General features: G+C 42.7%; 1 protein-coding gene across 2 annotated transcripts; it reads right to left on the bottom strand.

Annotated features, from left to right (window-relative positions):
- Window positions 1-15,648, bottom strand: sytl2b (synaptotagmin-like 2b). 2 transcript variants are annotated; one of them, XM_076146477.1, is made up of 20 exons: window positions 15,511-15,648; window positions 14,529-14,689; window positions 11,656-11,819; window positions 11,389-11,503; window positions 9,494-9,542; window positions 9,323-9,410; window positions 8,838-9,243; window positions 8,566-8,738; window positions 4,541-6,751; window positions 3,567-3,677; window positions 3,410-3,460; window positions 3,211-3,302; window positions 2,999-3,115; window positions 2,592-2,761; window positions 2,100-2,202; window positions 1,816-1,977; window positions 1,507-1,591; window positions 1,294-1,396; window positions 1,002-1,207; window positions 1-674 (listed from the first exon to the last, which is right to left on the bottom strand). In XM_076146477.1, exons 2-20 carry the CDS (start codon window positions 14,627-14,629, stop codon window positions 526-528), a joined length of 4,656 nt encoding a protein of 1,551 aa, XP_076002592.1. In that variant the 5' UTR covers window positions 14,630-14,689; window positions 15,511-15,648; the 3' UTR covers window positions 1-525. The 2 variants fall into 2 exon arrangements, with proteins under 2 accessions (XP_076002592.1, XP_076002593.1); XM_076146478.1 differs by lacking the exon at window positions 4,541-6,751 and having other exon boundaries at window positions 6-674.
- Window positions 15,649-15,816: the final 168 nt, after the last annotated feature.

The raw sequence follows: 15,816 nt of genomic DNA on the forward strand, positions 1-15,816 counted from the left end.
GACATCACAAAAAATGGCAGACAACCTAAAGATGAACCCCCTCCTTTGTTCTTAAGATTTGATCAAGGTGTGATGGTGTAGCTTGCAGACCAAAACTGAGCCAATGTTCCTTATCTGCACCAAACTTTGCCCCAAATATCTCACCTGTCATTGTTTCCGGAATTTGAGTAAAATCCTTTCAGAGACTAGAGAACACCCAGTCTTCTTCCAGGTGGAAAAAAGTGTAGGTGGAAGATTTTTTACCAAAACATTGATAACATCGACAAGGGTACTTCAACAGTGAGTTTTTATTAGTACATTTTCATAGCTGACATTGGTCCACATGTCTTGCTGTTCTGCTGGTTAACATTAGCCTCATACAATGCAATCTGAGATATACCTGCCCGATAATTTGGCTTTATTGACTATTTTATGGTAAAGTGCTGTAACTAATGGGGGGCAGAGCACAAAAAGAGCTTTTCCTTGACTGAACTTAAATGACCACCATAGATAATTAACACAAGATTGTTTTTTTTGTCTTATTGCTTATTTGAAGGTGGTTTTGGTAGAGTTTAGCATCCTTAATGGGATGTCCCCTTCCACCCATTCAGTAGGGTTAGCCATCATTCGATCCCACAGGGCCACTTCATACGGAGTTGAATCCATCCAGTCCACCAGTGCTCCATAGCTTCGACCTGTAGGAGTGATATACAGACAAATACAAGCAATGAAAGCACTATAAGGTTGGGTGCCACCTGGAATATGGGACGCGATTACAGGTTGAAAGGTGGTCTACTTCATATGCTGCCAGTCAAGCAGTAACAAAAGCATGTCCAAAATCTGTGCATCACCTACTTTTAAATCACCATTGTCAGTCATGGCTTAAAATCTGAGCTAAAATCACGTAAATCTCAGCTCAGCTTTGGGGGAACCAAGTCATTGACAAAGAGTCTGACTAAGTTGATCTTGCATTGTGATATAGACCACCAGCTAACAATGAGTCGGACTTCTCCCATGGGTACCTGTTCCAGCTCCAAGTCTTAGGCCCCCCAGCAGGTTGGCGGCCAGCCGGTCTCTGTCCCAGACAGTGAGTTCCACACAGGCTTCAGTGAGGTCAACCTCTCTGATGCCGTCATACACCATTGTGTGGTTAAACACCGGATCCACGGTCCTCCGCAGCACACGTGTCTTCTGCCGACTCTTCCTGCTCGTGTCTGGTAGTACAAAGCTTTGAGATGGAGAAAAGAGACTTTGAGTTGATACAGCGTAGATTTCAACTGATAACCTCAATTATGGAGTATTATTTGCGCTTACCACTTAACGTATGGGTCAATAGTGGGCCGGATCAGAGGCAGGTTCCTGCATTCTTTCACCCATATGTGGATTTCTCCAGTGTCGGAACCCTCCTTAGCCAAGCCTTTACGGTACAAAATATAAGATTTACACATTTAATGAACGTAGGCCTAGTTATTTCTATATGAAGCCAACATGTAAAAAAGAGGTATGTCACTTCTGATACTGTATGACCTTCACTATGGATGATCTGTGGCAGGAAACGTACAGCCAGTTTCATCTCTCCTCTGCCGTTTGAGGGAACAAGATTGGGCATTGTCTGAAAACGATATTACATATGTTGCAGGGATGTTAATAATACGTAAATATGTAATAACATGTAGATATGTCCAAAGCCAACGTGAGGCTGTAAAATCCCTCTGCTCAAGTTATATAATAACTACAGTACACAAGATAATATCTGGTCAAATAGAGCTGACCACATTGTTAGATAAGGAGATGTTATTTGATGAGAAAACAAAGCTGCCGGTGTGTGTGTCTTACCCGGGCTTTCAGGGCTAAGTAGTTCATCTGGGTGTGGTCGAAGTCCCACTTGGAGAGGTCCACATCAACCTCACCCAGGAAACTGTTCCTGCCAAACGTGTCATGATGCCAAACAGAGAGAATGAGCTTCTGGGTCCTGAGATACTCCATGCGAACACGATACTGGAGGGACAGAGCAGAGCCACCTTTTGTTTGTCCATTATCAGGCACAGAGAGTATTAGTCATTACAGTGTGGGAAAATGTTTGCGTAAATTCAACATTTATCGCCTCTGCAGAATCTTACTCTCAGGATCTCATTGAAAGTTGGATTTAGTGTCTTCTTTTTCACAGACGTTTTCCTCTTTCCTAGATTGGCTTTATCAGGAACCAGGTAACTTTTGATATACCTGCAAAAGCAGCAAACAACAGACTTGTTAAGGCACCAGGCAAATTACATGCCTACACTCATATCTACCTTGATAATAACTATACTTTTCTGGAAAAACTTGGGATAATTTATTTTAATACCAACCACCTTCAAAGGTTTTTTTTAATAGTTCAGTAATAATACATACTATAAATAATCAGTACTAAATATATTTAAATATATTATTTAATATTTAAGACTTCTAATATGAATAGGAAGTTATTATTGATTTCTATACTATTTATAAAAGCTTTATAGGGGCATTAGTCATGTTACTTAGCTATGAATGGACACAATGTGAAACACAATCTCCTTTGCTTTGGAGATTAGTTGGCGTTTATCCTCAATTGAATAGAGCAAATTACTCACGGATCTGAACGCATCCTCTTCGGGTCCACAGCAGCCAAGTCTTGGCACTTGGCCACAAAGATGTGAAACTCTCTGAGCTTCTGCACGTAGTTGATGGAGAACTGGATGTTTCCCTGAACCTCCACATTACCATAATCTCCACTGTACATGGTCATCACACTTCCACTCAGCTAGGGAGACACACACACACACACACACACACACACACAAAGTGTGACAAAATGTGATGACAGATACAGATCACAAACCAGTTGCACATTTTCTGGATTCATCTGTTTCTCCTGATGATTTGTGCGATTGCTGTTGCATTTAAGAGACTTGTTAGGATAAGAAGCAAAGTTGCAGTGTTTGATGCGGACACAAGCTCGTGCATACAAGCAATGCATGCTGCGGTGTTTAAAACATACAGAAGACTCAGATGCCAAGCTGGAGGAGTTGGTGAGGTTAGTCATTGACCTGCCCATCATTCCTCTTCGTCGGCGGGAAGTGTCCTCGCCAGCAGAGTCAGTGTCTTGGCCATCACTCTGCAACACAGACAGCAGGCACAAGGAGCAACGTGCCCGGGGAGGCAGAGGGGGCTTTTACACAAACGGACTAAAGCATGCGTGGCGGCTTCTACCTCTTTGTCCAAGAATGAAGGGACGGATTTGCTCATCTTCTTCAGGTGTTCTGTATCTGAAAATGACGACGAGGGTGATGGGATGGACACAACTAATAATACAGGAAGGAGAGTGAAACCCTTTCATTAGTGTCATGATATACTGGCAAATCAATTTATTATGAATGTATCAGTATCAGCACTTCTGTCACGTTCTTACCATTACTGATGCGTCTTGGCTCAGCAGCTGAGTCTTGTCGTCTTTCCTGTCCTGTGAGAGACAGTCGGGCTTAATAGAAACTGAAATCATTCTAAATCTGTCTTTGGGGACAATTTGGGGGAAGAAACATCATTTTGAAAGTTGAAGACATTCTCACGTGGTGTTACAGATGTGATGTCCTCCATGCTTTTTGTCATATTTTTGGGCCGTGCTTCAGCTCGCCTCAGTGCTCTCCTCACAGGGTTTTGGTCAGCGCCACTTCTTTCACCTAAGGATGAGAGGAAACACTTCCCTCAGCAAAGTGTTTCCATTAACAGTGGCATGGTTCAAATTATACAGTGGTATCTTTCTTGAAAACATAAAAACAGAGAGGGATCACATGGTTGTGTGATCCTACGATCAGTGTGAGTCTGATTAAGTGCGGAAATTCTTTATATGTATAGTAAATGAAAATATGTAAGTGAGTATCATGCTAATATTTGCCAATATGTGTTATTCATTCAGATTTTATGTCTTTTACTGTGAAAAATATTCCACAGTTGTACAACTTAAAAGGCAGTATAATAATTAAACTAGGATTCATTGAGAGCAGCTTTTACAGTGGCTGGTTGGTCAGAGGGTAAAAGAGTATTTGTGCTGTGTGGTGTCAGTAAATTCAAACTTCTGTATAACCCAGCCCACTAATCAAACACGGGCAGCTGACTGCAGGCTGTTTACAGAGATTTGCTTCTGCCAACACAGATAACCACACACAGACATGATGCAGAGTATCACACCGGACACATTCTGATGACAGCTGCCTCACAGCTTACAGGAGGTCAAAACAAAGGCATTGTGGCATACTGTACACAGTTGATTTTAGTGTGTTCAAACACTAGCTCTGCATTTTAATTTAATTTAATTTAATTTAATTTAATTTAATTTAATTTAATTTAATTTAATTTAATTTAATTTAATTTAATTTAAAGTTCATGATGGAGTTCATGAAAACTCTTTAAGACACTTAAAATAATTTCCATTTGAAATCATCCAAAAAAGAAAATTTAACATGAAAACTGAAACTGAAACTGAAAATGAAAAATTCTGTTTTGTTATTGCTATGGGACTGTAGAAACTGAAGTTGCTACTCACGGTTAGAACTGTTTCTGGACCAGGTTTCTGATGTACTGCTCATAGATGACTCTTGCCCTGTGTCTGAACTACTGTAGTTCACCCAGGGGGGGTGCTGAGAGGTATTGTTGCCTCTCCTGCCGTGGCGCTCCTCCGAGCTCTGGTCAAGCTCATATCTGGGACTTCCCTCTGACCCGTCTACTTTTGTTGCCGGGGCAAGAGAGGTGTGGATGCCGGATTTATCTGTCATTCCCAAATAGTGCCGGTAGTCAGTGGGAACAAACGCACGAGCGCGGGGAGTCAGAGTTTCATTCTCCTCCGAAGATCTCCTTGACGTGGTGCCTTTCCTGCTCAGTGAGTGGATAGGGCTTGCATCCTTTTTCAGCTGGCTTGAGAAATCATCTTCATCAGCAACACTCAGAGCGAACATGCTGGTGGCTCGACGCAAAGAATTTCCACGAATGCTAAAATTACCGGCTCCGTCTTTCTTGTTCTTGGGACAACGGGGCACTTTCCCAGTGCTGCTTTGGGGTTTATTGCTTTTGTCCTCTCTGCTCGAGTCTTTTGGCCCCTTTGTCGATTCTCTCTGTGGCGGCTTTGATCCAGTGGAAGAAGATGATTTCACAATGACTGCTCGAGTGTTTGAATTATCTGTTGGGGAAGATGTGCAGTAAAACTCTGAATCAGCACACTTTAACTCCTGAGGTTGAAGCTGGGAGGTTATTTGTTCTTTCCTTTTGGTGCTTTTGGGTTTGTCAGAAGAAAACAAACCCTTGGAATCTGATGAGGCGTCGTCCCAAAACTCCAGCAGAGAGCTAAACTGCGTACGGTTTACGCTGAGACTTGGGGAGAATTTTTCTAGCCTCTGATTGACGGCAAGAACAGTGAAATTTGGTGGATTTCTGACAGGGTCATCTCCATCGCTGTCTGAATCTTTGGAAACTAACGTCAGGTCAAACTCTGACTTGGTGAATCTTTTGCTTAGTTTGCCTTGGTTTGCACCACGCATGGCTCTACCTTCGCCCACTGCTTTAGGTTTGCCAGCGAAGAACATGGTCTTGTTCCTCTCCTGCTCCCAGAACGATCGAAGCTGCTTGATCTTCTCCGCATTGCTTTCTTGATTCTGTCTCTGTGGAAGTGGGCTGGTCAAGCTGTCTCTATTCGAGGTGTCCTCTGTTGTTTTGGGAGGCACACTCGATTGCGCACTTTGATCTTCAACGTTCCTTAACTTCGCTTCTTCATTGCGCATTTGTGTTTTGGATATGTATTGCACATCAGTACCACCTTGCCTGTAATCCATGTGCGCATTGCTTCTAGACAGGTACTCTGGACTGTCCTTTGCTTGAGGCTCCGTATGCAGTTGAGATTTACAGGTGGAGGACTCATCTTTCAGAGGACTTTCTTTAGAGTGGAAAATACTGTCGGTTTGTGGATTTGGTGTCTCTGAACAAAAGCTCTCGGAGTCTGGGATGAGTCTGGACTGTGAACAGGTTCTTGGCTGTGGGCTGCATCTGGTTAAAGACAGAATCTCAGTGTCTGACTCGCTCCTGTCTTTTAAATGGGGACTGGTTGGTAACTTGCAATTGATTGAGTTGTACGTTGGGTCGTCTGTCTGTTGGTTATTTACTGTATTTATATGGAGACTTTCAACAGATGCAATGTCTTTCTGTGGCTTGATTACTATTGGCTCTCTGTGAGGGTGTTTTAAATTTTTGTCGTCTTTGTCCACCGTGAGCTGAGCAGCTTTCTGTCCTTTGTCATTGATCAAGTGTGATTTGCTAATAATTATCTTGGGGCCTGGGGTGCTCTTCTCCCAGAATGACTTCAGGTGAGAGATTTTCAGTGTTTGGCTCTCATCTTCCTCATCTGTTACCTCCTGTGGCCTCCATCTTTCTCTTTCTTCCTCGTCTTGGGTTTTGATCGCTTCCTTGTCCGTGGCTCTGCCAGTGGCTTTTAACTGGATCTGTTGCCCGTCGATGTTCCCAGCTGCTTCACTTCTTGATGCTTTCCTATCTGCATGTCTGTCAGTAGCCTCTTGACCATCCTCTGTCTTTAGCCAATCGATGCTGTCTGTGCTGCGGCTGATCCACTCAAGCACCCTTGTGATGGTGTCCTCCTCCTCCACAGAGGGATTAGACATGTGACGGGTTAATGCGAACACATGTTTCTGATTTGTCTTTGTGGACTGATCAGTCTTATCAATGAAGTCGAGGTCATAAGATAGTGGTGGATCTGAAACAATACAAAGAATAAGAATAGAAAGAATAAGAAAGAATTGACCACTTAAAAAAATTCATTTCATTTTTCTTGTGTTCATTAAAAATGATGAAATATATTGACATTTTAAGCGACGATCAAAAGACACATTTCTGGTGTCACTATACAAGGAGAGAAACACAAAACCACCAAAGTGTAGCTAAGATGATGCGGATTCCACAGAATTATTAGCTTTTTACATATTTTACATATAGTTATTGATCCAGAAGGAGATGATGTCTGCAGTACCACTGTTAAGTACAAAGACTTAATGTGGTAAACCTGTTTTGGCTTGGAGGTAATAATCCAAAATTGGATGAAGTTTGGTTCCATATTAGCAAAGAAAAGTGAAACGCGGTGTCCTTGGTGGAGGTATGTGCTCTCTGAATGATCACTCCAGGCAGCAGTAAAGCCTCGGTCACATCCTGTGTCTTCCCCTTTTTTGCTGTCGCTTGTCTCTACTGTACGTACGTATGTATATGTGTGTGTGTGCGTGTGTGTGTGTGTGTTTGTGTGTGTATATCTCCCCTTTGTTCCAGGCTGCCTCTCGTCTGTCACATGTTTGCTATATCCAGTCAGTCACACACCTGATTCCCATTCCCTCATTAGTCCCCCCAAAGTGCAGCACCAGCAGCACTGCTCTCCTTTGTTCTGGTGTACTTCCCCTGTTTGTCCATGTTGTGACTGCCAGCTTCTAATGACATTTTGAGAGTTTCCACTGCTGTTCTTGTCTGTTTTCATGCTTTCTGGGTTTCTCGTGCTCCTTGGACTTGTGCCTTCCAGACTCGCGGTTCACATCAGAACTATTTCTTACAGAGTTTGTTTCCCTGCTGGATTTCTTGATTTCTTCCTCGTTTTTGTTTTTAATTTTGGACTATTTATTGAGCCCTTCTCGCCACCTATTAGACTCGGAGCCTCCTTATCTCATTTCTTATACTCTGCCAGCATTACATTTCTTCATGTTTTACCTCCTCCTCCTGTTTGCTCCTGCCTCTTGTCCTCACTTTTTGAATTGGAACGACCTTGCCAAAACATCAGACACTTAAGTTTTTCTTTAACAATCATGGAGACGGCCATCCTCACTGATATGACTTGAGGTGGCTGTTTCCTTTTGGCTACCCATGACCAGTTAACTTTCTGTTTGCAGAAAGCCATTAATCTCTGCAGACCCTCAGATGTCCTCCTTCTTCAGTCTTTTCAGATCCAGTCGCTTTGTCGTTGGTCCATGGCTCAGCTTGGTCTTCCCGTCTATGTTTCAGGTCGTAAGATCCAGCTTCGTCAGCTCTGTCAACTGCAACTACTGTTCTGCATGGACCCCATGAAATCTGGACGGGCCCAAGCTGCCAGGTTCATCTCATCTCTTTTTTCGTTCCGTGTTCTCGTGACATTTTGTGAAATCCCAGTGCTTGTGTGAGTCCTGCTGCTGTCAGTTTCCTTGCGTGTTTGACGCATTCTTGTTTTCTTGTGTTTCTCTGCCTCCAACCTCTCGGTTTGTGTCAGAACTCTTTTTTTGGTTGGTGCTTTTTTCCTGATGCATACCCTTTTTTCTGTTCCTTCTTATGTTGAACTATTTATCTGAGTCTTTGTCAGACTCAGTATATCTTATTTTCCTCTACTGGCGTTTAAATTTAATAAAATGTACCTTTTATTCCTGCCTCCACACTGAACCGTGACAGTTTCTCAATTCATTACTAGGCAACTGGAATTTCTAAAAATGTAAAGTTGTACTGCAGCTGTCACAGTCACTCTGCATATGACTTAATCAGAGTTGTGTTTGTGGCTGAACTTACCCACAATGCTATGGGTCACACTGAGTTCCTCCTGTCTCGTTGCTGTACCCACACTGCTGTTGTTTTGACTCGCTGAATCCCGAATCCTGGTAGTGTGTAGAGTGACAGTGTGCACTCCCGCTTCTTCTCTCCCACTCTCGGGAGATGTGTCGCGGTTGGTGTGTGTGGCTGCTCTGAAATTGCACAATTGTCAGTTTCAGTGGAAGGATGAGGAAGATTCAGTGGAGGTGTTTGGGCAGATGTTATAAGGAGCGAGGAATTTTTCCACTGACCTGTCTCCTTTAATAGTGGGTGGGTTTCTGTATCCGTCCAGGCTGGTGTGAGCGGAAACCTGAGACAAATCACCCGTTGGCTGCTGGGAGGTTTCATCTGGACGCTGACTATACTGAGATACTAGATGAGATTGTGTATCCATGGTCCTCTGTGGCATTTCATCTTGGTCTATTAGGCTGGACTCGTGAAAGTCCAAATTTAGGAGGCTCCCTCTTGGGGCAGGGATGGCCTTTGAGCCTGGCTGAGGGTCTAACCCAAAGCCGTTGCTTTCTGATGCCTTACGTTTGGGCAGAATTGTCCTCTTTTTGGGCACAGGCCTTCGGCAAGAGACTTCGGTTGTGCTGGAACCTCCTAACATCTGATCAGCCTCAGTAGCTGGAAGACTCTTCAGTGGAGATATGACCTCTAACAGAAACAGAGAAGTTAGATGTCTGTTCTGCCTGTATCAATGTGCAGAATTAGTGTTGGAGCTATTCCTTCAAACCTTTCTCATTTGAATTGGAGTCCTGATCTGTCTTCTCTAGAGGCTCAATGAGAATAAGAGAAGCTCTGTTGAATGGATTGTGTCTTTGCTGAAAGGAAAACAATGGATGAACTCTTGGATTATGACTGCAACGAGTCCAACCATCTTCCTTTTATAACATGTAATGCTTACCCTTCCTGGTGAATGAATTGCCGAATTTAGATTCTGTTTCTCAGTGCTCCTAGGGAAAAAGTTGAGTAAAAAGTGTGGTATCAAGTGTGAAACATCAAATAGAAACAACATAAATTAAGCATTTAACCACTGTAAAATTGAGCTGCTCCTGGATGAAAGAAGGCCCAGCTCACAAACAACTGGAGCTGAAGCTTAAGTAAGTCAAAGTTATGCTGCAATGTGCATGACTGACACTTGCTGACACGTGAATAATGCTTGTATCAATGAGAAGGAAGTGCAATGGCTTTAGCTTTAGGTTAAGCTCCTGCCTATATTCGGTCCCAGCAGGACCCTTAGATGCTCCGATCGGGGACTCCACCCTTTGTCTATGCTGAAACCAGAGGTAACGGAGCTTGAAAGTTATGAACCCAATTTTTATTAAACTTGGTGGGCTAGTTGGACTTGATCCAGGGAAGAACCCATTCAATTATGGTGCCAGTTGATCTGGTGGTGGCGCTGTAACTACCACTTTTTGGTCTATCATTTTTGGAACCGTGAGCCATAGCATCAAGATTCTTTCTTTCCTTGTCTATCTACTTTCATCATCACTAGATTTTCTGTTGTTTTGCATTTCCTCCATACCTATTTTTTAGGAATCTTCACCAATTTTGTATCTGTTATCGCAATATTTTATACGTAGAAGGTATTGTCATTGTGTTTTGCCTCAGGATTTTGCTGGAACTGACTGACTGATTCATCAAAAGTGCTATGCCTCATGAATGAATGAATTGTTAGCCAACTTGGTTACAGTAAACATACAAAAAGAGCGCAAATCTGTCAAAATACTGTAGTCAAACCATCTCCAAGGGCCACAATAACTTCCATTGTAAGTTTTACTGTGTATTGAGGGGAGCGTGTTGATTTTGCAGCCAATTGTACAGCTTTTAAAGGCTCGAGTAAATAGACCAAAGGAGCTGCAGTACATTGCTAGACCTGCTGTTGCCACATTATGAGCAGCTTGGCATTCACAGCCGTGGGGCCTGTATTTGTTTAGCCAATTTACAGCCCGGCCAAGTCAAACATTAAACTGGATGCTGATAGAAGTGGAACTGCCTTACTGAGCCACTGTATGTGTTTTATCTTATACATAACAGAAGCATCCACTGGAGCAAGTTGCACATTAAAGAAAATCTCCAAAATGTTGCGATAATCTCGACGAATGGAGAAAACTTTTAGGGTGGCTTCATTTTGATCCCTTTGGAATTTCGTTACATGAATTACCAAAACATTGACATAAGCAAATCAGTTCTCATTAAAGAGTTATTATCTTGAGAAGCATTAATTATTAATGATCAAACACTTTACGAAAACAAGTCTTGGTTCCCATCATACATCAGACCTGCCTTGTTAATCCACATCCTGTGTTACGCTATGAACAAGACGGATTCCACATTGGCACCACCTATGTTTACACAGTCTGAGTCACAAGACAACCACAGATAGGGCAAACACACACACACACACACACTCTGAAGATAGGGTAGCTACGTAATTTCATAGGAGTCATAAAGGTATTTAATTAAATTGTTACTTTTCTGTGAGTTTTTCTGTCCCGATAAAGAACTACAGACACATCTTGTGGGTTTAGTCAGACAGATTAGACAATAGCCAAACTTTGTTGATATCTATAGAAGCACGGCATGGCCTATTGATTGATTTTAGAAGAATTTCACTATGTTTTCAGATGGCATTTCTTTCTGACCAATCAGAGACCAGCATTATCCTATCAGATGTAAGAAGGGTTTGTGTTGATGTCTCTGTATCCCGCACTGAAATAACGTCTAACTGATTCTCTCATGGCTGTGTTATGCTAATGAAGAACCTGAATATAAGGGAGGGAGGATTAGAACGTGTACCTGGCCACCAGCTGCGGTGTTGCCTGCAAAGATCTGGCAGGTTTGGGTGGAGGAGTGACGTCCAGACCTCGACCACTGGGCGCCTTGTTGGGTTTTTCAATTCTGAGGGAGCCATCTGCAGCAGGGGAAACAAGGAGTGTATGAGTGTGTGTGTGTGTGTGTGTGTGTGTGTGTGTGTGTGTGTGTGTGTGTGTGTGTGTGTGTGTGTGTGTGTGTGTGTGTGTGTCATCAAAACATCCCTTTTTATTTGCCATCACATGTACACACCTAAACTTCCACCCTTCCTCTGCTTCATGGAGGCCAGGATGATTTCTGAGCCGTGGATCTTGTCCATGTGTCGGCGGGACTTGGCCTCATAAAACCACTCTCCCGACAGGTACTTGAGATTGGCATCTGCCTGTGAGCTGCTGTTCAGTATTGTCTGCAGCTTCCTAGTGACACAAAAGGAGACGCGATTGAGAGGCATGGGGTTGTGTGACTTACACTCAACTTGGACTCGAGTGACAGATTTGCTGACTTTAGCCTCAACTTAATGAATAAAGATTCACTTGTATTTAAGCCTTTTGACTCGGAAAGCCTGGTACCTTCGAAATTTTTTTTTTTTTTAATTTATACAAATATCACATCTTTATAGTCTCATCTATCCAAAAAAAAAGGATACATTTCCTTAAGAAGCAACCACAAATTTTATTAAACAGATGAGACTAATAATGATATCAGATTTGTTTAGGACTTGAAACTCACTGTTTATGACTTGTGCCTTGACTTGTGACTCACAAAACAATGAATTGGCTCCACCTTTGTCAACAGATATTTAAATTTAAGTTCAGAATCCAGTAAACGGGATTACCAATGTATCAAAGTGAGAAGAAGAAAGGAGTCCAATGTTAAAATACCTGAACCGTTCTTATTCGTCATGTATTCAAAAGCTTTACAATGACTTTCTGACAACAAACTGTTCACCGCAGCTCTTTCTTATTGAATAGAAATAATGAGCGACACACATGAGATTGTGCCGCTCCGGCTCAGTGGCTACAGACACAAAAAGTCTCTCCTGAACAATCAAATAAAAGACGGTGAATGGAGAATCTGACACCTTTTCAACCCGGGCAGTGAATAGCTCTGAGCAGCACCATTATTCTAATATGAGGCAAAACATAAAGTGAGGGGCAGACAAAAGGAGCCCGAACTAAGCAGAATGACTGATTCACGCTGCACACTTTGAGAAACGTTAGTCTATTTTTAGTTGTTTCACTCTTATTTTCAAGCTTTATTCTGCACAACCTTACTCTCTTTCAGGGCTTCATAAACTTCTCCACCCAAGTGCCCATAAGCAAACGGATCATCTCACAGAGTTGGGGCTGAGTCAGTGTCCCGCGAGTCATGAGTGAGTCACAAGTTTTGGCATTCAAGTATAAAAACTATATTTGCATGATAGTATAATTGCCAACCAACCAGCCCACAAAAATCACAGAAATGTGCAAGTGTGTGTGTGTGTGTGTGTGTGTGTGTGTGTGTGTGTGTGTGTGTGTGTGTGTGTGTGTGTGTGTGTGTGTGGGCTGTTCTGATCCTGAGCTTGAAAAGTGCGTAATGAAAAAAAAACAGAATTTATACAACAATTGTTTAGATTTTTGTCAAAAATTCAGTACCACCACCGGTACATGCCCCACAGATTGGGAACCCATGCTCTATTTTCTTAGCAAATTCAAGTGTAACAGAACTGATGTCAGTGTTTGTTTGTAGCGAAACTACAAGGTACATTTTTGACCTCCTGCTTTGCCGTCGACTGGTTTCATAGAACAGGGCGCGTGATCTTTCCAAATAACAAACCGACGAGCTATAAAAGGAACTCACACCTCAGAGTGAGCGAGCGTCCAACTCACTGCAGCTCTGGACGAGCAAAGTGGTCATGTGAAGAAAGGGGAGCACATTATTACGGCCTGTTGGCTTAATCCTTTTACACCAGGCCGACCAACCCGAGACACAGCGAGCATTCAGTCTCCCGCTGATGACAGAGCCCACTGCTCAATTCCATTACGCCAAGTGAAATAGCACATTGTTTCATGCCATTCTCCACTTTTACACATGGAAACGTAGCAAACATCTTCAAAGAGGTTTTAATGGCGCATTTCTTTTTTGTTTTGACACAAAGCAAAACAACAAAGACACACACGTTGGACGCTTCAGGACAGCCAGGAGGGTTACACGACTTGTCTGGAATGTGTGAGTGAGTGTGTGTGTATGTGTGTGTGCGTGTGTGTGCCGCCCGTAGGTTACATGGAGAACGTGACTGCAGGCGTGTTCAAACTTCAATTACATTCAAATTCAGTTAGAAAAGCTCAATTTAAGCATCCTGTTTGGCTGCTCCTCCATTTTCTCCAACCGTAATGTTTGATAACACATATTTCTCCCACGTTAGAAGGCGTTGAAACTAAAAGTACTTCCAAGTATCTAATCAGGATCAAAATTCATAATCATACTGTATGTTGCTGTTGCCTGTGTCGTGATGGAAACCTTGTATCTCAATTTGTTTTGAGGAGGTGAATAACTTTTTCAATCCAATGTTGGAGACTGTTCTCTTCCATATGCTGCTAAGGTTCTCAACATGCTGAACTCCAGTTTTCGAAATTTCAAATTAATATATGATTAATATAACCCCTCTGAGTAGTTTTACCTTTGAATTTTGAGTAAATTATGCTGCTAATGCATTAACTTTACTTTAAGTATAAGTATGAATAGAATTTTTCAGGTTGTTTTCCAAACTGGATCTGATCAGGATCTGTGCACCTGAGGAGCCTCTGAATGCCCTTTGGCGTTTCTATTCCCGTCCATCAGTGCAGCATGATCCTCTGCCGTGTGTGGAGTGGAACCTGCTCCTGATCTAATTACCTGCAGTATCTCACATTGGGGATTCTCTGTGATGATCAACGTCTGTATCTGGCCAAGCTGTTATTGTGTTAGTCTATTATGGCCAGACAAGCATCATTTGAACCTGCATGTTCACTGTCCCACAAAAACCCCCTCTCACAAAACGTTTGATAGAATACTTTCGCTTACTTATTAAATCATTAAAAGGCCACTGGCTTAATAGCTTGAGGCGAACAGATTTGTTTTTTAAGATGTGGATCGCATATTTGTACCTGATTCGCTCCTCCTCTGCCCTTTTCAGTTCAGCATCCCTCCTCAGCACCGTCATTATCACGCCCTGCTCCTCCTCCGTCAGGTGGCTCAGGTCAATCATGGTTCCTCTGCCTCGTCTCTCCCGGGTGTGAAAACTTTCTCAGGCTGGAGACACTCGTGGCTGCCCAGACAAAATTCCGTCAGTGAGACCCCACTAAGACTCTTAAGTCCCACACTCTAAGACACTCATACTCGCTCCCTGCATCCCGACTCCATCGCTACACCTTTGTTTTGATGCCATACAAAAACATGTGAGCTATACACTCTGTCAGATACAGCAGCCTCTATAAACATATGTAAGTACATTCTACATGATGATGGTGAACACTTGTATTGAATAAAGTTTGATTAGAAACAGTGAAACAAACATCTCTGCAGCAGGAGTTAGTAGAGTAAATGTATCTCATCGCACAGTTGCTTGGAGAACTGGTTGCTATTATAACATCAACACAAAGTCACAGAGTTCCCTTAATATCACCGCTCTTAAAGCACATTGATACAAATACAAACGTTGACTTTGTTATGTTTGTGTTATTGTGATTGTGTTATTCTCAAATGAAAGTAACAAGAATATATAAATATAGTTGAGTGATTTCCTCTCCTGGGATTATTAAATGATTTGGCTTTATTAAGCTAATTTAGAATAACTGCATCATGTTCCAATATAGTTTTCACTTTTTTTTTAATCTAATCCGAATTAACTAAACTTTATGATTTAAGGGGGTTGGGGTCAGTTTACCAGATAGAATTTCCCTCCAGTGGGCACCCAAAGCATAAATAATAATGTAATGTAATAATTAACAAAATCACTTATGAGACTACACTAAACTTTGGCAAACTGGTTATCCAGCCAGTGCGAGCTGAGCGCCTCCCTCTAGCTTTGACATATGAAGCATCGTTTTTCTGACTATATAAGAGCAGAGGAATGGAGATGGATCCTACCCAAGCGCACCCACGGGACCCTGCAGCTCCTCTACACGGCTCCCGGCCCTTCCATCCTGCCCTGCTGGCTAAATACTTGAAAGTTAGTGTGTGTTCCGCGGGACTGGTGGTGCTGCTACAGCTGGAAGAGCTGCTCTGGCAAAGCAGTGGTGGGGAGGAAGGAGGGCGGACTCCTGCGGATTGGGAGGACCTGACAGAGGCGCAGACGCACCAGCTGAGCGGCCTCACACAGCAGTATAACGCTCTGAAGTCTCTGTTTCTCCCTCCAAACCCTTATTTGGCGTGCATTTGTCCACATTTGCAAAG

This window comes from Genypterus blacodes, unplaced genomic scaffold, assembly GCF_046128005.1.
Source record: "Genypterus blacodes isolate CSIRO-AG114 ecotype Tasmania unplaced genomic scaffold, CSIRO-AGI_Gbla_v1 ptg000032l_1, whole genome shotgun sequence".
Lineage (NCBI taxonomy): Eukaryota > Metazoa > Chordata > Actinopteri > Ophidiiformes > Ophidiidae > Genypterus > Genypterus blacodes.

What these genes read in the sequence shown, in the direction of transcription:
- sytl2b (XM_076146477.1), bottom strand. Translation starts at nt 14,629, where the DNA reads ATGATTGACCTGAGCCACCTGACGGAGGAGGAGCAGGGCGTGATAATG. An exon ending in CATCACATCTGTAACACCAC is followed by an intron (nt 3,461 to 3,566) that starts GTGAGAATGTCT and finishes TGTCTCTCACAG; the next exon opens with GACAGGAAAGACGACAAGAC. An exon ending in ACTTAGCCCTGAAAGCCCGG is followed by an intron (nt 1,592 to 1,815) that starts GTAAGACACACA and finishes TATCGTTTTCAG; the next exon opens with ACAATGCCCAATCTTGTTCC.